The sequence below is a fragment of the Rhinoraja longicauda genome, chromosome 36 (assembly GCF_053455715.1).
Source record: "Rhinoraja longicauda isolate Sanriku21f chromosome 36, sRhiLon1.1, whole genome shotgun sequence".
NCBI classification, from domain to species: domain Eukaryota; kingdom Metazoa; phylum Chordata; class Chondrichthyes; order Rajiformes; family Arhynchobatidae; genus Rhinoraja; species Rhinoraja longicauda.
This window is the reverse complement of record NC_135988.1, coordinates 7,751,159-7,777,408: the sequence shown is the minus strand read 5'-3', so window position 1 is coordinate 7,777,408 and position 26,250 is coordinate 7,751,159. Positions and strand designations below refer to the sequence as shown.

General features: G+C 42.9%; 1 protein-coding gene across 2 annotated transcripts in view; it reads right to left on the bottom strand.

The window, feature by feature from the left end:
- Positions 1–1,988: 1,988 nt before the first annotated feature.
- Positions 1,989–26,250, bottom strand: part of ash2l (ash2 like, histone lysine methyltransferase complex subunit) — a 38,526-nt gene continuing 14,264 nt past the window's right edge. The window contains exons 6-18 of one of the 2 annotated variants that reach the window (XM_078428747.1): positions 25,603–25,698; positions 23,656–23,751; positions 21,345–21,420; positions 19,140–19,157; positions 17,807–17,869; positions 14,239–14,326; positions 12,284–12,501; positions 10,672–10,839; positions 9,157–9,350; positions 7,598–7,690; positions 6,216–6,314; positions 5,031–5,090; positions 1,989–3,862 (exon numbers count right to left, since the gene is read on the bottom strand). In XM_078428747.1, coding sequence (XP_078284873.1) covers positions 3,755–3,862; positions 5,031–5,090; positions 6,216–6,314; positions 7,598–7,690; positions 9,157–9,350; positions 10,672–10,839; positions 12,284–12,501; positions 14,239–14,326; positions 17,807–17,869; positions 19,140–19,157; positions 21,345–21,420; positions 23,656–23,751; positions 25,603–25,698 — 1,377 coding nt within the window. In that variant the 3' untranslated portion in view covers positions 1,989–3,754. The remainder of the gene's footprint in view (positions 3,863–5,030; positions 5,091–6,215; positions 6,315–7,597; positions 7,691–9,156; positions 9,351–10,671; positions 10,840–12,283; positions 12,502–14,238; positions 14,327–17,806; positions 17,870–19,139; positions 19,158–21,344; positions 21,421–23,655; positions 23,752–25,602; positions 25,699–26,250) is intronic. The other variant, XM_078428748.1, reaches the window with a different exon arrangement.

Below are 26,250 nucleotides of genomic sequence, written 5' to 3'. Positions count from 1 at the left end.
ACCAAATCCGCTAGTTTCAGTACCACCATCAGCGGAAGTACGATGATTGCTATCCTGTCAAGCCTCTTCAGAATTTTATACAACAAGCCAGTGGAGGTAGTTGAGGCAGATACTATAACGGCATTTATAAGGGGACGAAGGTGTGAGAGAGATAAGGGACAGAGACAAAAGGCACCAGCTTAAAGGGGCATCTTGGCCAACATGGACAAGCTGGATATGTTCCTGTACTTTATGACTCTAAGCATTCCCGAGAGTAGAAGCCCTGTTTATTCAATGTTTTATGATATTTCCAGGATTTAATCCAATGAACCTTCTCTGCACTTCTGACACAGCAAATACACCCTTCCTAAAATTGTACACAGGGCTCAATGACCTGAGGTATAATGAAGGGTGACCTCAGTCATTATCCTTCAAATTATTGTGTTCCAGAATTTGACTCACATTCCTATGCCCCATTGCTACATTACAATTCCAACACTGACATTCAGATACAAAGAGGAAAGGGCTCCAAATAACAGTGAATAACACTGAATGGTAGAGCAGGTTTGTAGGACATGTGATATATACCTGCTCCTCAGAGCTCAAACTATTTGTACACCAATTTAAACTGTGTACACTTTCAGCATTGACAGCAGCAACAGTAACCTGGTGAAGCTTCCCCTTTCATTGCAATAGAGAGATATGTTAACTACTTGCCTTGAAATGAAATGCTCTGCAATCTATGGCCGGTAAGGGCGCACAAGGAAAGATTCATCTGGGGGTTGGAGTTCTTGTGGAATCAACTGCAAGGAACCAGGGCAGTTAGCTCAACTGGACTATATCACTATTTACACAGATATCTTCTTACTTTATAGTATCTCACCTTCCTAACCCAATGTTTATGATTTATTCCAAACCTGTACTTGAGATCTGCATGAGGATTTTTGATAAGTGATCACTGATTATGAAAAGGTCAGGTTACTCTGCCAGAAACACTTCCTTGCAACGCAATGCAGTGTCTGGGCTTTGCACTATGTGCACACACAAATTCCAGTTCTTATATTTAAAACTGCAATTGCATAGCACAATTAATATGGCTATTTATTAATTTTGAAATTATTTAGTAAAAGGTCTGCAGAAAAATACTGCAGGTGGATTTTTATTTATTATATTTAAATAAATGTTAACTTCTAGCACCAAGTTGGACATTTCTTCTCAAGCATTGCAAAAATGCATTTAACATGATACAATAATAGTCATTACAACATTACTGCTGTACATACTTTGCTGGGATCTCGTTGCAAAGATTTAAACTGGGAGGAAACTATAAGCAGCATGATTTTGTGCACAATGACAGCCGCTTCTCTGTCCCAGATATGCCCAGCTCCAGACATCAAATGATGAGCACAGAACAGAAGTTCAAATTCCCAGTTACATCAAGCAATGTACCTTACCCTCTGAAGGGTCTCAACCCGAAACGTCACCCATTCCTTCTCTCCAGAGATGCTGCCTGGCCTGCTGAGTTACTCCAGCTTTTTGTGTCCATCTTACCTCAACCATCTATCTTCCTTTATCATGATCCTTTGTATTAAGTCTACAGCAATCGCCCATTCTGTTCAGTTACTTCTCCCATATTTACCTATATTGCCCTCAATCTAGATTTGGTTTCCATCATAACTGTGCACAAATATTTCACATTGCCACATCCAACCATACTGCTCCCTGTCCCCAACGTGTCGTGTCCAGCTCATCAGAATTCATGGACCACTTCCAATCTCCTTGGGTATCACCATTTGCCCCCTGGAACCTTTACACTTACAGCAGTCTGCTCCCGTAATCAGGATCCTCACTGCTTCTGACACCCTAGCTAACAGCTTGGACATTCGAGAGCTTACTTGAACATCACAGCAATCCTCCTGTACTGGTTAGCGCGCAACAAAAGTTTGTCACTGTTCCTCGGTACACGTGATAATAAACTAAACTGTGCATGTGGCTACATTAATGTTTTCTCTATCTGAACGATTATGGTGAAACATACTTTGAGTCCATTAATAACTGTGAGGTGAGGTCTCTCCAAATACCCAGAGAAAAGTACTCCACGGACTGAAAATACAGGTCAGATTTATTTACAATTAAAATGCACAATGTAAAACACAACAGAACTGGGATCTGAGCATTCACACTTACAGTTGCCATCTTTGACTCAATGGTATTACATGTTACCAATTTCTCTGCACCTTCATTAACTCCAACCCGCTGATATTGCCCAAAACTCTTAGTACAACACTAGAATGAGTTGTACCGGGAATGAACGGACAGAAAAATACTGACAAACCAGAAAGTAAGCTTCAAGTTAATATGACGAATGACATGTTAACAAATCCAATTCCAACCATGAGTCACGTCAGAGCTGTTCATTACAGCCGAAAATTGAAGTTATTTTTCCCAAACATGAAATGAAATGGAAATGAATGAATCCTCAAATATCAATCGATAATCCAGTTTGAAAGCTGGTGTTGTCTTTTATAACTGAGCATAAATTTAGGTTGAAGTTGGGGGACGTTGTGATACAAGAAGCTGAAAATATTACTGGAAAGAGGCAAAACTAAAGTTCAATCTATGAATCAACGACTGAAAATAGAAATTGTTGGCACTTTTTAATCGAACAGTGAGGCCAAAGTGAACAAAGCTTACAACTAAAATTGAGAAACCGTGTGCTATAACCTCGAAGCCCAAATATATAAATATTAATTTTATCATTGCAGATTAATGACATCCACATACCAGGCTACATTTTTGTGTACAAATTTTTGGGAGGCTCTCTCTCTGTGAACCCATTATTCCAACACAGTTTCCAGACATTTAGTTTTAGTTTAGTTTAGAGACACAGCGTGGAAACAGGCCATTCAGCCTATCGAGTCCGCACCGACTAGCGATCCCCACAGATTAACGCTCAACAACACAAAATAGGGACAATTTCACATTTATACCAAGTCAATTAACCTACAAACCTGTACGCCTTCTGCATGTGGGAGGGAACCGAAGATCTCGGAGAAAACCCGCGCAGGTCACGGGAAGAACGTACAAACTCGGTATAGACGGTACCCATTGTCAGGATCGAATCTGGGTCACTGGTGCTGTAAGACAGTACCTCTACCGCTGCACCACCTTTTTTATAACTCACAGGGCAAGACTATGTTCTGCACCATGGGATCTCAATCCCACTAAATATTGTGTGGCCTTTCTTCATTTCTTTACTTTGGTTTGGTACTGAACTGAAGTTTTGCAGTTGATGGTTAGGATTCCATGAAGCAGCAGCTTCTGCAGGTTAAATAGTAAAGTTGTTGAACCAAAATACACAAGCGTAGGACTCATTGAACTTGAGGATATGCCACCATTTCTATTGTTACTTTGAGTGGGAGATTCCACCTCAATATAAAAGAAATGCATCGTAAGGAAGCAACCGGGTAAGCAGATGATTGCACTGGGTTATTGAGGGGGGAAAGGAGCTTATCAACAGGTATGGAATTGATAACTGTGGACCTTACAACTTACATATGTCTAGAGAGCATTGACATCAGGGAGGATGGTAAATGTTAACACTGGGACCAGCTCAGCTAAATCCACGCACACTGAAACTGTTCAGAACTTTACCACTGATGTACGATCCAAATACGATAGCTCATAGCTGAAGAGCCACTTCTATTCACTTCAGCTGAGCAGCACATCATTAAATAATTCTTAAGTCTGAGAATTTTCCTTGGCAACCCGAGAGTTATGGCTCCCATGGAGGGCTTCTTCTGCCGTCTACCTCTCCTTCAGCGTGGTAAAGTACATCCGCCAGTGTGTGCTCAACCACAGCATACCAGCCCATGTCACTGATCTGCAAAACAAGTAGAGACAAGTCAGGACAAGGCGAGCTCCTGAAAATGATGATCTCTTCAAGCAATGTGAATAACATTTGTGGATGAAATCATGAGGGGAATATATAACATGAATACAGTCTTTTACCCGGGCTAGGGGGATCTCGACCTAGGGAACACATTTAAGGCGAGAGGGGAAAGATTTCATAAGAACCTGAAGAGCAATTTTTTCCACATTACTATTAAAACAAAAAGTACTTGTGCTATATGGTTTAATAGTAAAAACAATACCCACAGAGAATGGTGGGTATATGGAACGAGCTGCCAAGGTTAGGTAAGTGGGGCGGGTACTTTAACAACATTTGGACAAGTACATGGATAGCAAAGGTTCAGAGGGATATGGGCCAAATGTGGGCAGGTGGGACTAGTGTATTTGGGGCATCTTGGTTGACATGAACAAGTTGGGTCGAAGTGCCTGTTAAAATGCAGCATGACTATAATAGACAAAAACAAAGACAGAAAACAAATGATATTAGTTCTGTAAACATAGACTTGATTCAACAAAACTCATGGAGGTCAACCAGATGGCAAACATGTATCTACAGTGTCACTGGACATCTGAAAATAACGTCTTTGCAATGGAAAACATGCATCTGCCATAGCAGCCAACCCAAAATTTGTTTCAATCCATTAGGCCAGTGCAAGGAGCATTCTTAAAGTGACTGCATATCTCAAAGTCATTGGTGACCCAATAACAAAGGGAAAAGTCACGGCATGCACAAAGACAAAGCACAATTCCTCTTTTAAATGGGCCAGCACTGGCATGATAGACCAAATGGCCATCCTCCATGCTGCGAGTTTATTTGCTTTTTATAAATGGCTCATGTCTGGTGAAGAATGGTTTCCAGTTACTCAGCATCTTGCAGGACCTTTGAACCAAATCCCTGATGTGTAACCATTACAAATGTTGGAAATAGCACCAATCTAATATCTCCTATCTTAAAAAAAATGTTTTGCACCTGAAATCCCAAACCCTCCTATCAAATTCTCCAAAACACAGGCAAATCAGTAAGTGTTAAGTCAGGTGCGTGGAGCTCAACGCAAGAACGCTGCCAATCACTAAAGTGCATTTCTATTTCTAAAACATTTAATGAACAACATAATCAAGAATTTATTTGCACAACTTACTGGTTTGAATGGAATGTCTTTGGGAGGATACTTGAAATTCGGTCCAAAGTTGATTGATACCTAAAAAGATAATTGAAATGTAAATTATATGCCTCATTTTAAATGTTTGGGGATCAGTTGGGTTAAATTTAGTTTTCGGACTAGCATGAACATTGATTCAAAACATACAAATCAATTGCAACGTTCCATTTCATTCGCTCAGATGCACCTGTTTAATAATACTCTAATTGTTAATCAAATAAATGTCAGACAATACAAATTAACCCGCAGATAAACGGATCAATCGGCAAAGACCCATTAAATCCATATTGTTTTTATTTTTTAAATATGTAAATGGTCCCCGCTCCCACCACCAGCCTTACCTTCGTCCCGCTACCTCTTACAATGTTAAAACAGCACATGTGACCGGCACCAAAAGTAGGTGTCCACCAGTAAATCAGCTTTGGTGAGTACCCTCCTCTACTGAAATTAAGAAAGGGGCTCCTCTGTGATGCCGACAATCACTGGTATTCTGAAATTGTATCACATGTTCTTTCTTGGCTTTCAGTCCAGATGTACCAAAGGGCACATTAAAATCAATGGACACTTAGCCAAGACATTCCATGATGTTAAGCAGTGAGACAGGGACGTCTTAAGTTTAATTTACCAATTGATGACTTGGATTTTCTTTGGGACATAATTCAAATTTTCACAGCCGAGAAGATTTTATTCTCAGCCCTACCTGACCTGGAGAAAGAGACAGTGAGGACCACCTTGTGCTGCTACAGTCCCCATGGGCAGACAGACACTGAACATTATAGACTGGCATGGTGGCGCAGCTGCAGTTTTGCTGCCCTACTAGACAAGAAACCAGGTTCAATCCTGACCACAGGTGCTGTCTGTACGGAGTTTGTGTATATTCTCCCCGTGACCGCGTGGATTTGCCCCCGGATGCTCCGGTTTCCTCCCACTCTCCAAAGACGTACAGGTTTGCAGGATAATTTGGCTTCAGTAAAATTTGTAAATTGTCCCTAGTGTGTAGAATAGTGGTAGTGTACGAGGATTGCTGGTCGGCGCGGATTTAGTTAGCCAAAGGGCCTGTTTCCGCACTGAACTAAACTCGAAACATTATGGATGATATATTAATAAGATCTCACCACAAATCCCTCATTTGACCCTGTCCATAAAGTACACTAACATACTTACTGTGCAGTTCTTGTACAAAGAAATTGCAGGATGATATACACCAGCATACACCTCTTCAAAGGCGGTTCCCTCATTCTCCCCGTTCTTGTAAAATATCATCTGGTCAAAACAAAATATGCTTCGTGATTTATCTCAGACAATTATCGCAAATCCGATCCAAAGGTCTCTCATTATGAACTGAAACGGGTGGCACGGTGGCGCAGCGGTAGAGTTGCTGCCTTACAGCGAATGCAGCGCCGGAGACTCAGGTTCGATCCTGACTACGGGCGCCGTCTGTACGGAGTTTGTACGTTCTCCCTGAGACCTGCGTGGGTTTTCTCCGAGTTCTTCGGTTTCCTCCCACACTCCAAAGACGTACAGGTATGTAGGTTAATTGACTGGGTAAATGTAAAAATTGTCCCTAGTGTGTGTAGGATAGTGTTAATGTGCGGGGATCGCTGGGCGGCGCGGACTCGGTGGGCCGAAGGGCCTGTTTCCGCACGGTATCTCTAAATCTAAATCTAAATCTGAAACGACATCCAAAAGACAGTTCTCCCTGTGCGCACCCTGCCATCAGTGCTGTTTTACCACCTTGATCACACGCTCTTTTCTGGAACAGGACCGGGACACACAACCTTCACATACCAAAGTCAGAGCTTCACCTCCAGTTACAGCCGATTCTCACTGCTGATCAGAGGTAGTCAACCCCAACTCTGGCCTGGCATCCGCCATTTAAAGTTGGCCTGAACACTACATGAAATTGCAACTGTGGGCCTATTATGAAGTGCGTCATTTTGCTCTCTGCAGGACACGATGAGAGAATCCCAATAGACAATAGGTGCAGGAGGAGGCCATTCGGACCTTCGAGCCAGCACCGCCATTCAATGTGATCATGGCTGATCATTCTCAATCAGTACCCTGTTCCTGCCTTCTCCCCATACCCCCTGACTCCGCTATCCTTAAGAGCTCTATCTAGCTCTCTCTTGAATGCATTCAGAGTATTGGCCTCCACTGCCTTCTGAGGCAGAGAATTCCACAGATTCACAACTCTCTGACTGAAAAAGTTTTTCCTCATCTCAGTTCTAAATGGCCTACCCCTTATTCTTAAACTGTGGCCCCTTGTTCTGGACTCCCCCAACATTGGGAACATGTTTCCTGCCTCTAACGTGTCCAACCCCTTAATAATCTTATACGTTTCGATAAGATCTCCTCTCATCCCCTGACAACACTGCCCAAGAAGGGATCGTGTGGCCAGCTCGGCCTCACCACTCCAGGCTCTTGAGGCACATGGCAGAATCTCAAAACCATTGTGGAAGGAAAGGGGCAGAGAGAACCACAAGCACAGGCAGTTGTGAGGTGACAGCAAGTTAAGACCAAGATGTGAGATACGCAGACGGTCTCACCTTGCTTCCTGCTGCTGGTTTGAGACTCTTCTCGGCTTTGTCCACAAAATCTTTCTCCTCAAAGTACAAGTAGCTCTTGAATTTAATCAGGGCCTGCATTGAATGGAAAAGATGGACATTAACTGCACAAATCATAAATTTAATCATTTTCAGTATTTTCCTCGCCCTAATTTCTTGGAAGAGTGCTTCATATTCCAAAGTAAAATGAGCAAATATTTAAGGAAGGGTTCTCATGTTTGGAGTATTAGGTGCAGCAAGTTCTATTGACTTCAAGATTTTATGTGCCAGAGGTTTCAAAACAAGCACTCTAAACTGTTGCCATAAATCAGGCAGTATATTTGACCCCAGCAATGTTACGTGTACACTTTATTTTAATCCGCCAGCATCAATAATATTCAGCTACATTCCACTTGCACAATGTCAGGATGTCCCACAAGGAAATAAAGTTAACTTCAACTGCTTTTTCCGGCCCCATTGCATAACCCTCAATTTATCTACAGCATCAAATCTTTCAGCCTTGAATATGTAGCAACTCAGCGTCCACAGCTCAGCAAAGAATTACAAAGACTCACCATCCACAGAGGTTGTTGAATCTTAGAAGTCATGACAGTATAGGAGGCCACCATTCAGTCCACTGACCTTATGCAGGGTCTCAATAGAGGAATCCAGCCAGTCCCATTCTCCTGCTTTACCCGATAAATCTTCTGAGGTTACATAGTTCAGTACAGCATGGGTTCAAGCCCTTCGGCCCACAATGTCTGTGCCGAACACAATGCCAAGTTGAACTAATTCCCTCTGGCTGCATCCCTCTCCCCATCAGAACTGCCCCCTCCATCGACTCCTTTAAGTCCAGGCTCAAAACCTATTTCTACTCCCTAGCGTTTGAGGCCCTCTGAGGGGGCGCTGTGAACTGTTTATGTATGTGCTGTTATATTTGTGTGCCATTGTATGTTTGTTCTTAGTACCTGAACTGATGTACAGCACTTTGGTCAACGTGGGTTGTTTTTAAATGTGCTATACAAATAAAATTGACTTGACTCCCTTCCCTGGTTGTTTAATGTAGGCAGGTCCAGCATCCAACATAGAGCAGGCTCAAAACCCTGTAATCTGCTAATGACCAGATGACTTTTCTTTAATAAAAAAGCAATGTAGGTTAAAGGACCAGTGCTGACCAGGGTGCCTGCAACACTCCAATGCTTTTTCTTCAAAGTAGTGCCACAAGGTTTCTTTCAGCTCCTTTGAGTGAGCAGATGGGACCTTAGATTTTTTTAAAAACATTTCATCAGCAAGCTTGCACTTCTGACTAAGCAGCATTCCCGCAAACTAATAACCACTTTAACTGCTTGCAAGATGATAACGAACAGCCCATTGCTGTCGTCTTCTGGCTGATCCAAATTCAAGCATAGTCACGTGGAGTCTCCACTTGCTGCCCTAATATTGTCTACAATGCCCAACTTCAATTAATATATCAACTAAAATGCAAGGTGGAGAGGGGGGGGGGGAAGAAGGGTTATATTGGTTGATACTTCAATCCTTTTGTTAAAAACTGTGCAATTTACCTTGTCTTTGTAGGTGTCTGGTAGTGCCCGGGCAGCCTCTGTGTCCTCAGGCAGGTAGAGGTAAAACCCAAGAACATCTCCTTGGCCGTAGCCTTCAGAAAAGTGTCTGCCTATTGACTGATGGAACTTGGTCCCCTTCTTACTGCGCCAAGAGTAACTGAACTTATCATAGCCCAAAGGAGCCTGGAGATTGCCTGCAAATATCAAAGTTTGAACACGTTATAGTTTCTGAACCTCTGTCTCTTCACAGAAGTTCGAATAGTACAGCATAACAACAGGCCTTTCAGCCCACAATGTCTGTGCTGAGCATGATGCCAAGACCATCTTTTATCTACCTGCACGTAATCCATATCCCTCCCTGTAAATTTCCCCGGTGTGGGACAAATAAAGGAATATATAGATATATATATATATATATATCCATATGACTAAGTCATTGTTAATCCCGTGCATTTTAATATTCTGGATCAGCCTACCATGGGGACTTTGACAAAATGTGTTATTTTAATAAGGCATTTGATAAAGTCTTAAACAAAGTCTTTTGTCAAAGACTTAACGTCTTAAACTCCTCAAATTTTGGTTTTGGTATAACAGTCCAGGACTTTGAAATAGAAATTTGGCCATTCACTTTATCCCAGATTATGCATTTCCAAAATCTGAGGTTTGGACCAAACACAATCATTTAATTTACTTCATACCTTTTGCATTTAAAATTGTCCCATCACTTCTCTTCCCCTTCCTGAGAATGTACCTTTTTTGACCATTTCCTTGTACTTAATGACACAACTCCTGGGAAACATCTTGACTCTTTTTATTATTATAAGGCACGACATGAAAGAGATTAACCGCTGTGGTTTTCTGATTTTACAATGTCCTCTTATCTAGATTTCCTATGGCATTACCTGTTGAGCCGTCACCAGAAAACAGATGTTACAAAAAGGACACATTTTGTGAAAGCAATAACAATTGCCAAACAAAGGATGCTCCAAAACAATGTTTTATATAAATCTTACAGTACGAGGCCATATCTTGCCATTCCACTCAGCAAAAAAAGCAACTGGCTCTCAGATTATCAAACCAGAAGGCCACATTCAAGTATACCACATCTCAGTTGCATTACTCCCGATCACTGCCAACGTGTCCTTGCTCTATTTTACTCAGTGGGTCAGGCAGCATCTCTGAAGAAAAAGGTCAGGTGATGTTTCGGGTCGGAATCCTTCTGCTGACCCGAGACGTCACCCATCCTTTTTTTCCAGAGATGCTGCCTGACCCGCTGAGTTACTCCGGCACTTTGTGTCTATGGTATAAACCAACATCTGCAGCTCCTTCCTGCACATTTTGGCTGATCTATTTTACTGATAGTCACCATTGCTTCAGCCCGTTTACCACTAAAATATGTTCAGAGTTTGTGCTGAACACCCGACTGAAATGTGATAACCCACCCATCCACCTCCCCTGTAGATATTTCCTATTTCCCTTGTTTCACCCTCTCCCTGGGTTTTCATAGCCCAATACCTAGAGGCTGCGACCAGCCAAGTCTAGCTGCCGTCTCTGCAGGCATTTCATCCACTGTGATCTCGAAGTACCAGCTGCCTTTCCGGATTCCGTGAGATGCTCGCACCATGGAGTAACCTTTCTCTCCTGTCACGGTCAGCCTGTCGTCCGAGATCTTCAACTGAGGGGCTGGAAAAGATTTAGGTGTCAAATCACAAACCCATTTTCCACATCACTTCCAACAAATGTTTACCAAGGCACTCAAATTCAATTAGAAGGCCAACATGTGGCGCCTATCTTTCCAATCGTACTGGTAGGGGCCAGCTGAGCAAATGGTGGTTCTGGAAATTGGACCATGTGGAGTCCATATTTTGATACAGTGCTGGCCCTTCTGATGTCGTAAGGAATGGGAGTAGAATTGGGCCATTCGGCCCATCAAGTCTACTCCGCCATTCAATCATGGCTGATCTATCTCTCCCTCCTAACCCCATTCTCCTGCCTTCTCCCCATAACCTCTGACACCTGTACTAATCAAGAATCTGCCTTAAAAATACTCACCGACTAGGGCTCCACAGCCTTCTGTGGCAAAGAATTCCACAGATTCACCACACTCTGACTAAAGAAATTTCTCATCTCATTCCTTAAAGAACCTCCTTTAATTCTGAGGCTATGACCTCTAATCCTAGATGCTCCCACTAGTGGAAACATCCTCTCCACATCCACTCTATCCAAGGAAATACTAAGTGTGATCCCTTTCCCAGTCTGGAAAACCAAGGCAAGTTCATCACTTATCGAGACTAATCTTGGCATGAGAAGGGGTGGGTACCTCTATCGGAGGCACTAATCCATGAGAGCTGGGCAGTGAGACCACACAACTGTCAAAAAGGAATTCAGAACTGCTTGGAGGCGGCAAAATAAACCCGCTAGCTTGTATCATGACCACCCTAACCCCCATTTCAACTACCCCCATCCTACCCTTGGGTGGCTTACAACCCAACCGTATGAACATTGATATTCTCCAATTTTAGGTGACCTCAAACACCTTCCCCGCCCCCCCCCCCCCCTTCCCTTTCCCCCCCGACACACCCTTCTCACCCCCCTCCTCCCACTATGCCCCTGCTGGGCGCACCTATTGCTCCCCTCCCCCTCCATTCCTTCCTCTAGCTTCACAATTTGCAACTCTTCAATCCTTTTGTCTCACAACTTCTGTTTTTTCATCCTGCCCCTCCACTCGTCCAGCTTTCTTTCCTCCTCCCCCCTCGCCCTCACAATCAGTCTGAAGTGGAGTCCCAACTCAAAACTTCACCTATTCATGTTCTTTAGGAATGCCGCCTGACCCACTGAGTTACTCCAGCATTTTGTGTCTTTTTCTTAACACAAATACAAGGTTGAGAACAGACTCCAATACCCGAGGTTATGGTCAGCTATTGGAGAAAATGCGAATGGCAAACTTACTGCAATCCAAGTAGATTTCCCACCCTACAAAGCTTTCTTTGGGGGTCTCTACTGCTTCACACCCCACTCGAAAAAAAGCCACTAAGCGCATCGCATGCGATTCCTGCCACCCTCTTCCCCCACCCAGTGTTCCAGATAAAAACAAGCACACACACGTTGAGAAACCCAGTGTACAAACCTCGATCGTGGAGTGCCAAGAGGACCTTCTCATAGAGGCAAGCCCTGTAGAGATCCCCCGGAATGGGTTTACCAGCCCAGCAGTCCAGTTCAAGTTTCTCTGGGTCTGGAGCATGAGGATCAGGCTCAGCCAAGATATACCGATATCCATCCTTGTTGAACGGATGTTCCAAGGGATAGCCATGTGGGGGCAGTCGTTGAGCAGCAAACAGCGGGTCACTGAGGACAATTAAATAAAGAATTCAGTTCATTGAAAGCGATTTCCCTGAACCATCTTTTGTGCCATTCCCCTGGTCCAAATGTCGCCGGCCCCAACATGCCAGAGTACAAACCCCCCAACTAACCCCTGGGAAATAGATCTGCATAGAAGTAATCTGTTCACAATCAGAAGCTGTTGGTGTAAATCTGTGCCTTTCTCAATACCACCGATCAACTGCTTTAGGATCTTCAGAATGGTTTGTGCATTTTGGGCTGGAAGAGCTGCCAGTAACCAACTTCACTATTGCTGTGGATTAGGGTCAAAGAACACAAGAAAATAGCCTCTCAAGTCTGCCCCGCCATTCAATGCGATCATGGCTGATCGATCCCAGGACTCATTCGTACCAGTTCTTCATTGCCCTCAAATTCCCAGATCCTTCAAATATTTACCTATCTCCACTAGCTTCAAATACTTCCAATGACCTAGTCTCCACAATCCTCCAAGGTAGAGAATTCCATAGGTTCATTGCCCCATGCAGAAATTTGTTTGCAGACATCCATTTTAAATGATAACGTCCCTTTGTTTGAAACTCTCCCAGTCATGAAAGCATCACAACACTATCCTGTGAAACCCCCCTAAGGATCTTACATACTTCAATAAAGTCACACAATACCCCGAACTCTAAATAATTCCGCCTCAAATTGTTTAGCCTCTCTTGATAAAGACAACCCTTTCAACCCCAGCAATTAGCCTGGTGAATCTCTCTTGACCTCCAACACTACTATCTCTTTTAGCACCAAACCTGTACACTGTACTCCAGCTGTGGCCTCACCAACTGGAACAACTCCAATCTCCTTGCAGTAAAAGCCAAAATGTCATTTGCCTTCTTAACTACTTGTTGGACCTACCTGCAGAGATCTTGTGATTCATACCCTTAACACCTGGATCCCTCTGCTGCAGCCCCTCTCCATTTAAATAATGTCTTTCGATTCCCCTTTTACCAAAATGCCTGATCTCACACTTGCCCGCAATAAATGTCATTATTGGTCACTATCCATATATCCTGGTGCAGAGTCACAATATCTTAACATGTCCTTTCACCTAATTGTGTGTCATCCACTCGTTACATCCTGCCAAACTGAAAAGACCCATATTCCAGTTCTGTTTTCTATGTGGTAGCCAGTTTTCAATCCATGGTAACACAATTCCTCCAGGTTATGCACCAGCCCCTGATGCAACACCTGGTCAAACAGCTTTTGTAAATCTAAATACACCACATCTACAAGCTTGCCTCTTATCGATTCTCCATCACATACTCAAAAATCTCTGGCCAATTTGTCAAACTTGATTTACCTTTCTTAAAAAGACGTGACTTGGTTTGATTATGTTAAGCTTTCTTAAATAGCTGGATTAATAATATTTGATTATTGACTCGAGCATATAGCCAATTCAGCCCCTTGAGTTTACCCAATGAAATAGTACCTCAGCCCCACAAACGTGTTCTTCCTCAAACTCCTTAATATATTTACCAAATTATGCTTGGATTTAAAACTAACAATTACCCATTACTAGTTGAAGTCTACTCCAAATATCTACCATGCTGAACATGGAATTCTTATTATTCCCCCCAGGAAATTGCAGACAGCAAGCCGAGAATACACTCTGCAAGAAAAGACATTACTCTTGCAGTTTTCTGCTCTTGCCGTCGCAGCTGCTGCTGTCCCTGTTCATCCTCCCACCAACAGGTGGGCCCTCACCTGCGGGTCCGCTTGGCAGCCCCTCCTGAAGTCCCATCCTGTTTGCGCTTTGCTCCTCGTCCTTTGCCACTCCCTCCAACAGAACCACCTTGAAAAGAAAACACTGAAGACTGTGATCTGGGAGTAACAAGACTACTCCCAAAACCCAGAGCTAAGCAGCCATTTGGAGAAGCAGGTAATGGTTCTGAGTAGTATTTAAAACAAAACAGACCAGCCCACAAGCATTCATTTACTTCACATGCCCAAGGTAGAGGGGAAGGCTCCCAAAAGAAGATTTTTTTTTGGCAGCACCAAAACTAATTTCAGCACAGTTGCACAAGGTTACTCACTATGCTGTCCTTCTCCAGTAAAGATGTTACTGTCAGTATCTCACAGGGAACAAATAAATAAAATTAGAGGTTGTTAAACATGATTTGCTTCTGTTCTATCCAACTTTAGGAAAAATCATTGCAGATTCAAGCATACTGTATTATCAGTTCTATCACAACGTACCAAGTACAAATCAAGGCTCTCCCTTTAAATAAGCAAGTTAGAAATTCAATGGACAGTGTTGTAGAAGTAGCCTGGGTTAGTAAAGTACTCTAATGTTATCCCAGGTCTCTTACGTCAAATCGTATCTACTCCCCTCAAAAGCACTCCGTTTCCAATTAAACTTCCTCATAATAATGCCTGCAGTCTTTATCTCTCTTTGTTCTAATATCAGCCTTACATTTTGCAATACAAGCAAAAGAGTGCACTTCAAAAATAAATGACAACTTGCCTACTGAAACCAAGAACTACTTTCCAAGTTAAGATGCACATATTGGAGTTAACCAGACATTGAGAGAGTGCACAGCTAAAACTAACCTCACTGCAACTTCTCTATGTACTTATGATGAACACCAATTCCATTTTTAATTAATTATGGTTCCCCCCCAAAAAAAACAGTGAAAATTTGCATTTGAATAAAGGTTTGGCCTTTAGACGCAAACAAATCCCTGGCACTGAAGTATTTACAGCTTCGTCATGCAACCTGGTAACACTGAGGGAAATCATGTTAGTAAGTTATAGGAGCAGAATTAGACCATGCGGCCCGTCAAGTCTACTCCATCATTCAATCACTGCCGATCTATCGTTCCCTCTCAACTCCATTCTCCTGCGTTCTGCCCATAACCTAATCAAGAATCTGTCAATCTCCAACTTAAATAATCAGTTTAAATGAAGCACGTAGCAGCACATTCATTAGCAAGGTCTGAACAAGTCAAGTAAGTTCCTGCTGTTGTTCCAGTCCAGTTGCATTAACTAAATCTGTAAGCCTCTGTGTTACTGACTGGTTTACACGATTGATACCACTTTGTTCCATTCCAATACCTTGCTTCTCGCAAAATTGTTGGGAGTGAAAATGTACACTGCAGCTTGTACAAGGCACATTTTAAAACTGTGCAACTTTCAAAATTAAAACCAGTTTGTCAAGCGTTGTCTTGATTTCTACATTTTCCTATAAGGCAAATTAGTGCTTGAGTTTAGATTAGTTTACTGCCTTGTTAGGAGAGATTCTTGGGGGGGGGGGGGAGCAGAGTGGGAGAACTATTGATTTAGAAAAGGCAGTGAAAGAGGAAGGGAGTGACAATTGCCGAGGAAGAAATCATTTTGTCCAGTAATTCAGTAATGCATAATGTCTGAGCAAAATATATGGAGCTGAAGTGAAGAAGAGAGTATAAAAATGTAAGCAACTTCAAACTGTACATAGTTCATTAGGATTAATATAGGAAAATAACTGCAGATGCTGGTACAAATCGAAGGTATTTATTCACAAAATACTGGAGTAACTCAGCAGGCCCACCAGAAATTGGAGGAACAGCACCTCATATTTCGCCTGGGCAGCTTGCAGCCCAGCGGTATGAACATTGACTTCTCCAACTTTAGATAGTTCCTCTGTCCCTCTCTTCCCCTCCCCCTTCCCAGTTCTCCCTCTATCTTCCTGTCTCCACCTATATCCTTCCTTTATCCCGCCCCCCTGACGTCAGTCTGAAGAAGGGTCTCGACCCGAAACGTCACCCATTCCTTCTCTCCTGAGATGCTGCCTGACCTGCTGAGTTACTCCAGCATTTTGTGAATAAATACCTTCATTAGGATTAAGATATGAAATTAACACCACTTCAAATAATAGTTACTGTTCACCCCAAATCCCTTCCCAGCAGGCTTGTTTTGCAATTATCACTGTAAGAATGAAATGCACTGGAGAAAGAATGCTTTAAGGTTCACTGAGAGACTGAAAACGATCTGACTTTAAAGACAACATAAATTATGATCTGTGGAGTCAACTTCTTCAAAGCAATCTCTTTCTCCAGGGAAGATATTTGTTTTTTTGTAACTAGAATAGATATCCGTAAGAATGATCAATAAGTATCAAGTACTTCATAAACTAAGCAAAAGTCTGAAGAAGGGTCTCGACCCAAAATGTCACCTATTCCTTTTCTCCAGAAATGCTGACAAACCCGCTGAATTACTCCAGCATTTTTGTGCCTATCTTCGGTGTAAACCAGCATCTGCAGTTCCTTCCTACACAAAAGTCACCCAGCTTGGTGAGTAAGCGTCAATAATTTACTGATCACAACAGGAACGTTTGAAGGTGTATTGTACCAATAAGCTGAGCTATCCACCTTTTTAGATTTGAAAACCTTCTGACCAACACCAAAACTAATGCTCATTGACTACAAGTCATTCAAGCCTCTTTCACTTTAAGAGAGAGTTCTTGCTTTCAAGAGTTAGATAGAGCTCTTAATGATAGCGGAGTCAGGGGGTATAGGGAGAGGGCAGGAACGGGATATGGATGATCAGCCATGAATGGCGGTGATGGCTCGAAGGGCCGAATGGCCTACTCCTGCACCTATTGTCTATTGTCTAACTCCACTCATGCACTTAACTATGCATTACACCGGAAAACAAGCATAATTTAACGATATATTGCCTATCACATATATTAAACAAAGGATAATTCATACATTAAAGAAAATATTATTAAATTAACCCAAAAGGCACTTCACACGAATGTATACAGAATTTAATTGCATTCTTATTGATGAATTGGGTCAGATCAATAAGGTTGAAGTACTATGTAGGATCTATTCTATCCATAGGTGGGAAGATAACTGCAAGCTCATTGAAGGAGGATAATTGCAAACAACTGCCCAGGGTTATCAAGACAGGGCTATCACCTTTATTCAACATCCTGGGCTGCTATTGTAGCAGATGAAAAGCAAGTTGAAGATAGCACGAATCTATAGTTATCACTACTCTCTGCAGAGGAACATCTAACCACTATCTGTAACTTCCAGTTCTGAAATAAGTTCACCAACAGCTGGAATTCCAACTTTAGGCAAGTATAAACGAGTGTGTCACCTGAGAACACATGAGCTGAGGTTCTTCACTGAAATGTCCGTCCAAGACTCCATGCAGAGGTTGTTCTAAACTCGGCTACGCTGGCGTTGTGAAAGGGACAGGGCTCCCACCTGCAGCACAACTCCGATCTTCTCCCCAGCCCAACCACCCTGTGACCGTGGCATTTCCAGCAGGAATGGCAACTCACCTTGTGTGGAGTCACGGGTGCGACCCCCAGTCCCGTCACTGCCCGCCGCACTGCTGAGTTGCCCTGCAAACACAAATTGTGAAGCCACGATTCTCGCGTGTCAGCCTGTCGGATTTAGTCAGCAGAGTGCAGGCCAGAGTCCAGCAGAATAAAATGGACTTGGCTTAACACACGACATGGAGACCAACACTTCAATAAAAGCTCTGCGTGGACAAACAGCAAGAGCTCCACAAGACTTGGGGGGGGGGGGAGCCTCGACACTGACCAGCATTGATATCTGCTCTCCAGATGATGCCAGCTTGCGCCAAGATATAGGCTCTAGACATTGGTCATGTTCCATTGCCAACTCATGTCGCCATGCCTTGCACAAATGCCCTGGTAATCAACAGCTATTTGGCACCATGTCAATGTCGAACAAGCTCTCCACTTATGCAATTACGGGGATCAGGGATAACAAAAAAACCCCACAGGCAATCGATTAAAGCTGACCATGGATTCTTCCTTTCCATGCCAGCTGCACCCTCTGTCCAGGGAAGTCTGAAGCTACGTTGCAGAACCCGCGCTGCCCCTTAGACAAGAGCAGCACACTCAGCAGGATCTAGACCACCCATTTACCCACTAGAGGGACGAGAGGAACAAATAAAAAGCAGCAAGAGTTGCCAGGAGGAGGAGGAAAGATAATGATGCAATGAGAAAGCACTCAATTGGAGGGGCAGGGGTGGGGGAGAAAGGACGTTGCACATAGAACTCCAGTGCACTCAAACGTGAAGGCATTCCCCGATTGGGTCTGAACTGCAGTAACTCACCTGGGCCCATGCTGCAACCTACAGTTTGATGGTAACTCACATCACCGCCAACCTCCCCTCCCCTAGACCGCCTCTGGGTACAGCTTATAACCCTTGAATTTACAACTTTTAGAATGCTCATCATCTAAAGCTCAGCACGGCAACAAAAAAATAAAGGAAATCTCCACCACCACCACCCACTCAAAATTTAAATGAATCATCTGATTTGAACTGTGCAAGAAATGCATCACAACAGTAAACATAACCATCACCTTCACCTGCATTTTTTTTTGTTTTTTTTGTTAACTGGTGTTCCAATTCAAATAGGTGTAATATGGCTTGCTTGCCAGGATTTCAGTTTACATCCCCACTATATTAGAAAATACTATATATTTCCTCCCTGCTGCACAAGTGCTGTAATTTGCCCAGCTCAGATCAGAGAAAAGTATATATATTTTTTGAAAAGCCACTGCAAATCGCTGAACAAGCATTTTAAGGCAGGTACAAAATACTTAAGTTTCAGAACGTCTTAAGACACAAACTTTCACCTGCAAATGAAGGTCCACCTGGAAGAGAAGTTACAGCATGCATTTGAAGTCTGAAGTCAACAGAAGCAATGGATTATTACGCATTTAAATTTTTTTGGATTTAATTTGACGGCAGTTTTCCCTCATTCAGCTCTGTTGTGGTTATTATTGCTCTTCTTCATCAAGGTCTCCTGCTGCCCCCAGGGGTAGCACGACACCCAAGCAAACGGCCGAGCTTCCCACTGCAACTTCCAAGGAAAACCCACCTCTAGATAGTCTGGGATCCAGCCTCTACCGCCAGAGCCTTGCACGCAGCTGATTGCAATGTATGACTCTTGTCACGTTTGCTCGGCAAGTGGCCTCGCATTAAATCAATGGCGGGCCTGAACAGTCCATGACTGAACAATGCTGGTTGTATCTGGGAGAAAACAACTTTGTAAATGGCCGAGGAATGTCAACTCACAATAAATAGACTGAAAACAAAATAAATGATCACACTACATTTCAATCTCACTTCAAATATCAAGCATAGCAACAGGATTTTTATAAGTAGTTTTTTTAGGAACAGTTGACTTTCCACCTATGACTTCGTCCAACTATGGAATTTTCTTCACATCATATCTGTCTGTTGCAGCCAAATTGATGCAGACTCATTGCCTTCATTATCCGACAATTTCATTCATATTGCAGCATTCAAAATACAAGCTGGTAGAAGGCCAATTTTCTGGACTTCGATCGCCTTTCAACATTAATTCTTATCGAGAAAAAAGAGCAATGAGGAAATAACCTATCCTTGCCTGAAGAACAGGGAACAGTCAGAATGCGGTACACGCAGCTGTGTTTCCATGTCATGGAAATGAAATGGAAGACAAGCAGATCGAACTATTTCAATATTTAGGCACTGGCAGGTGAAGGCCTGACTGAAAAACAAACAAATGGGATAGAGTTGGAAAGGGCTCTGTTGAACAGCACTCCGAGCGCCATCAAGTTTGCTTCCAGCTCCTTCTGATTACAGGGATGGCACAGTGGTGTAGCGGTAAAGCTGCTGCCTTACAGCGCCGAAGACCCAGGTTCAATCGTGACTAAGGGAGCTATCTGTACGGAGTTTGTACGTACTCCCTGTTTTCTCCAGGTGCTCCGGTTTCCTCCCACACTCCAAAGACGTACAGGTTTGTTAGTTAATTCGGATCGGTAAAATTGTAACTTGTCCCGAATGTGTAAGATAGTGCTTGTGGACAGAGTGATTGCTGGTCGGCACAGACTCGGTGGGCCTGTTTCCGCACTGCGAGTCTAAAGTCCAAAGGTATCATCTATATTCCTTGAATAGTGTATAATCCCACAACGCGAGCATTATATTTTCACAGAAGTTAATTATCCCACCGATATCCTACTTTCACATCGACTCCCTAAACACTAGGGGCAATTTACAGAGGTCAATTAACCCACAAATCCGCATGTCTATGGGACTTGGTAGGAACACCCATAACACCCACGCACTTACAGGGAGAACGGGCAAACTCCAGTCAGACTGCACTCGAGGTCAGGATCGAAGTCAGGTCTCTGGTGCTATGAGGCAGCAGCTCCACCAGATGCGCTACTGTGCCGCCCTATTTGGATGATTCAGGTGTCAAACTAAGAAAAATCCTGCTTAGACAGACCATCATTAAATTTAACTAAATTTAAGTAGATTTTGTTTTAAAAATAGCTATGATTATACCCTGCACCCTTTAAGTAGATAGGTTTAACTCGTTTCCCGGGTAATCCAAGATGTGCTGTCAATAATCTGTGAACTGCAAATCACATTAACACACAGGGCTCTATATAAGACATATTCCAAAATAGCTGATGTAAATAAGTTTAAAAGTCATTTTATTTTTCCTCTCAAATTGGCTTTCCTTTCAACAAAGTAGATAACCTTACTACCAGTCGCATATTCAGTGCAGAAATGTGCCCTCCCACAATAAGGGTTTGCATGATTTGTTAGTGGGGGGGGGGGGGAAGACTTATCCTGCAAGTAGACAATCACATGTTCCTTTCCCCTGGCTTAGTTTATCTACATTTTTTTAATTTAGAAAGTCAATTGATCAAGTGATGAGTTGAATATTTGCCACAGAACAAACAAGCAAATAAATTAAAAAATGAACTTGAACTAAGGCAGAAGATACATTCAAGTCAGAGACTACCAAGAAATTCAAAACGAGTTCAATTCTGAGGTCGTCCACATACCATTGAGGGTGCTTCCTGGAGTTAAGGAACCACCTTGCTTCTGTGTGTCATATGCTGGGCCAATGTTAGAAAGATCCTGTAAAATAATTCCAAGCACCAACCAGATTCAGTGGATCAGCAAGTCACAACATCTTGGTTGAAGCAGCATCAGATCGGCCTTCTGGCAAAGTGCACTCAGAAGACATAAAACAGTACAGCACAGGAACAGACCCTTCAGCGCACGATGTCTGTGCCGGACATGATGCCAAGACAATCACTTATCTTCCTGCACCTTACTCATATCCTTCCATTCCCTGCATCTCCAGGTCCTATCCAAGTCTTAAATGACACCAACGTATCTGCTTCAAACACCACCTCTGGCAGCATATTCCAGGCACCCATTGCACTCCGTGTTAAAAATGTTGCCCCACACATCTCCCTTAAACTATCCCCCACTCACCGTAAAGCTATGCCTCTAGTATTTGATTTTCCTATCCTGAGAAAAAGATTCTGACTGACCACCATATCTATGCCTCCCATAATTTTATATACTTCTTTAGTTTGGTTTAAAGATACAGCGCAGAAACAGGCCCTTCGGCCCACCAAGTCCGCACCGACCAGCGATCCCCACATATTAACACGACCCTACACACATTAGGGACAATTTTAATTTTACATCAAGCCTACAAACCTGTACATCTGTGGAGCATGGGAAGATCCTGGAGAAAACCCACGCAGGTCAAAAGGGAGAAGGTACAAACTCCGTACAGACAAGCACCCGTAGTCAGGGTTAAACCCGGATCTCTGGCGCTGTAAGGCAGTAGCTACCGTGCCACCCCTACATCTATCAGGTCTCCACTCAACCTCTGGTGTTCCAGAGAAAATCTGACCAACCTCCCCCTGTACCTAATGCACTATAATCTTCCAATCATCTTCCACCCAATGAGAGCACACGATAATTTAATTGGATATTTTCAGCGTGATAACACCACCAAATGAACATGGACAGGAACTAAACAAGTGGAACCTTATTAAGAATAACATTTGCTTTTCTATAGAACTAAACCCCAAATGTTTCGTAAGAATAACTACGTGTGTGCCAACTAAATACTTAGACGAATGTCTGAAAATAGAACAGTAAAGCACAGGAACGGGCCCTTCAGCCTACAACATCTGTGTTGAATATGATGCCAAGATAAACTAACTCCTCTGTCTGCACGTGATCCATATCCATGTGCCTATCTAAAAGCCTCCCACACACCACTAATGTATCTGCTTGGACCACAATCCCTGGCAGCTCATTCCAGGTACCCCCAACCCAGTGTAAAAAAAAACATACCGTGCACATCTTTTCATAAGTTGATAAGTGATAGGAGCCAAATTAGGCCAATTAGCCCATCGACTCTGCCATTCAATCATGGCTGATTAATCTTTCCCTCTCAACCCCATTCTCCTGCCTGCTCCCGTTAACCCCCGACACCTGTACTAATCAATCAGACAGCCGTACTCATCTTTTAAATTTTACCCCTCTCATCTTAAGTCTAACCCCTCTAGTCTTTGACATTTACACCCTGGGGAAAAAAGGTTCTGACTGAAGAAAGCCTTTAAAGGGCAACTAAAGATGTACAGATATGGAGACATTCAGAATTCCATGGAAGACCCAGAGGCCTAAAGTCCCAGCAATGTTAAGGTGAACATTTGTCAGTATTTACAAGAGATCACGACAGTTTAAAAGAGAGTTTTAATATGCGTTTATTCATGCTGTAATGGGTGAAGCATGAAGGATTTGAGCACAAGGATGTACATTTTAAAAGTAAAGGACACAAAGTGCTGGAGCAACTCAACGGGTCAGGCAGTGTCTCCGGAGAGCATGGATAGGCTCTTTTGTATCGGGGCCCTTAAACTGTTTTTAGAGTCTGACCCGAAACTTCACTTTTCCATGTTCCCCAGAGATGCTGCATGACCCACTCAGTTACTCCAGCAATTTGTGTCCTTTTGCATAAACTAGGATTTGCAGTCACTTCTTCCTACATTTTAAAACCAATGTTTGTTACCAAGCTTAGCAATAATCCTCAAGATCTCCGTGCACAGTAGGACAAAAGAAGCACAATTGGAAAGAGGTTAATTCACAGAGAGCAGGTTATGCCAAACAGATGAGAATACATTTGGACAGGCAAATCCAGAGGCAAATTTTGTAGCTGGCTTTCAGCAGCTGCTGCATGGGTGGAGTGAATTTATTGGAAGTGTAGATATTTCATTCTGATTATGATAAAAATGATTAATATTTTCTCTGTCACTCTGGCAGTGCATCTGACACACCCATGGTTCTTACCTGGTCTAGAAGGCCAAACTTTGGGTACTCTTCCTGTGGATCTTTGCTGCCAGGATCTGGGTTCTCCTTCACTAGAAACACATCCCGTTCTTTGGTCTGAAATAGCAGACATACAAAATTGGTAAAAGGCTCTACCAACCCTCATTGTCACACCTGGCTTTAACCATGATAACTCGAGCTAGTTCTGCCTCCACACCACATTTACATAGTTATTCAGTTTGGTTCTTCTGCTGGTGAGGTGACAAACTAGCACACTTGTTGTACAGTTATACCAATGCTCACAGCAGGTGTAATCTTAAAAAATCCCATGCTAGTATAACGAGAACAAGGATTTTGAAACATGAGGTGCATCCTACAATGTTTTCATCACACCATTAGTTGACAAGTCTTCCAACCACCATCTCCAGAGGAGTTGAAACAGGTACTATAACATTTAAAAGGCATTAGGACAGGTACATGGACAGGAACAGTTTAGAGGGACATGGGCAGAACTTGGGCAGGTACGATTAATGTAGATGGGGCATCTTGAGGGTTGACAAGGACAAGTTGGGCTGAAGGGCCTGTTTCCATGCTGTATGACACGGTCTCTAAAATTCTCCTCCAATCTAATGTTTCTCACTATTCCTTTATAAAAACCCATGAAATCTCTCTTTATACAAACTTGTGATCTCTCCTCTCCTGGTTTAGTACCATTTTTTAATATGCTCGTGAGGCACGTCAGAATCCTTCACTCGTTGCCCTGCAGCCATTCGCAGTGACAACTAATCCCAAACCGTTGATCTCAGCCGGCAACAATGACCAAAATATGTTGCTACATGGAAACCATGGAACTCCATACAAATAGCGCTGGTCTTCGTGGAAGAAGTGTAGTTAGCCATGTGAGGTGGTGACTCACCATTCCTTTATCAAGGAGAATTAAACATGGGCAATAATGGCTGGCCATGAGCAAATTAGAAATGCTTTTAGTTTTAGTTTTAGAGATACAGTGTGGAAACAGGCCCTTCAGCCCACACCCACCATCAATCACCATACACTAGTTCTATGTTATCACACTGGAGGCAATTTACAGAAGCCAATTAACCTACACCTTGCACGTCCTTGAGATATGGGAGGAAACCAGTTCCTGAAGGAAACTCAAGCGGTCACGAGGAGAACGTACAAACTCCACTCCAAGACAACAGCCATAGTCAGGGATCGCACCTGGGTTTTTGGCGCTGGGAGGCAGCAGCTCTACTGCTGCGCGACTGTGTTTCCCTGCTTTTCAAACGCTATCAAAACCAAACTGTCAACATCGTCTAATGATCATGCACATGGCATTACTACAGATATAAGTAGCATCATGTTTGAATAGAATGAAGACTGGCACGATATAAGGGCAATACTACAGATGCCAAAATCTCTTCCTTGGGCCATATTATGGTTTCAGGCAAATGTACTCTCCACAATACCAAGCTCAAAGGTTTAGGAAAAAGTCCACTGGTGGGCATCATTATAATTGAAAGGGCCTACGAAATGCTTGAGGTATGATTATTCCAGTTGCAGGTACTCCTCCAATTGTGGGGGGTTTTAAACACCAGAATTTCCTCCCTAGACCTCTGCCTCTCAACCCCTTTTTTCCCACAAAACTTTCGACCAAATCTGTGGTACATGGTTTGTTATTCAATTTTGGTTAATAATGCTTAAGTGAATTACTCTGGGCTGACAGAGCCAGTTTTGCAACCATTAGTATAAGCTCCTGAAATGCTATCCAGCGGCAACCCATAAAATTATATCCCTCCAAGATCTGAGGCACAAGGCATCTGAGACACAGACACAAAGCATCTTTGTGACTGGTGAGACGATGTGTAATGCGAAGAAGCAAGTTTAACGATAATATTATCACCATCTAAAAATGAACAAAGATCACAGGGGAATATATTCACCCAGTTCTGATGGGAATTCACTCACCATTGTCTTCACGATGTTGTTTGGCCAAGTGATTTTGCTAGGTCTTTGTCGGGTGGTCAAACACTCCCAGTACTTGTCAATAAAAGGTATGATATCCTACGGAAATACAGAGCAAAAATGCGTGAAATCAAAGCTGCATTTAAGAGAAAGAAACATTCAATATTACATTTCAAAATCCTCAAATAGGTGTGCCGGTTTATAATGTAAATCTGTATGTAAATCTGCCTTGCATGTAAATCTGCAGGGAAACCTGCCCTTTGTGGTTTAAGGTGCAGGTGGAACTTGTTCTAGAGCTTACGTGTCACAACAGTCAGGAATATTTGATTAAAGAATAGCTCCAAATACTTCTCTAGACTGATTCCCCACAAGTGCCGTGACATCTAGAAAGGGTCATCGTGACAAAGGGCAGCTCTGTGCAGAAACAAGGAACTGCAGAAGCCGCTTCACAAAAACAAAACAAAAAAGCGCTGGAGCAACTCAGTGACACCCGCTGTGTTACTCCACCACTGCTCCGTGCAGCCTGCTGACGATCACCATCTATACTCAAGTGAAAACCAGTTGTTTGGGGAAAGTGCAAGCAGGAAGCCATTTCGACAGTTTCACAGAGAGAAAAAAAAAGAGGAAGGAAAAATAAATTCTTGTTACAAA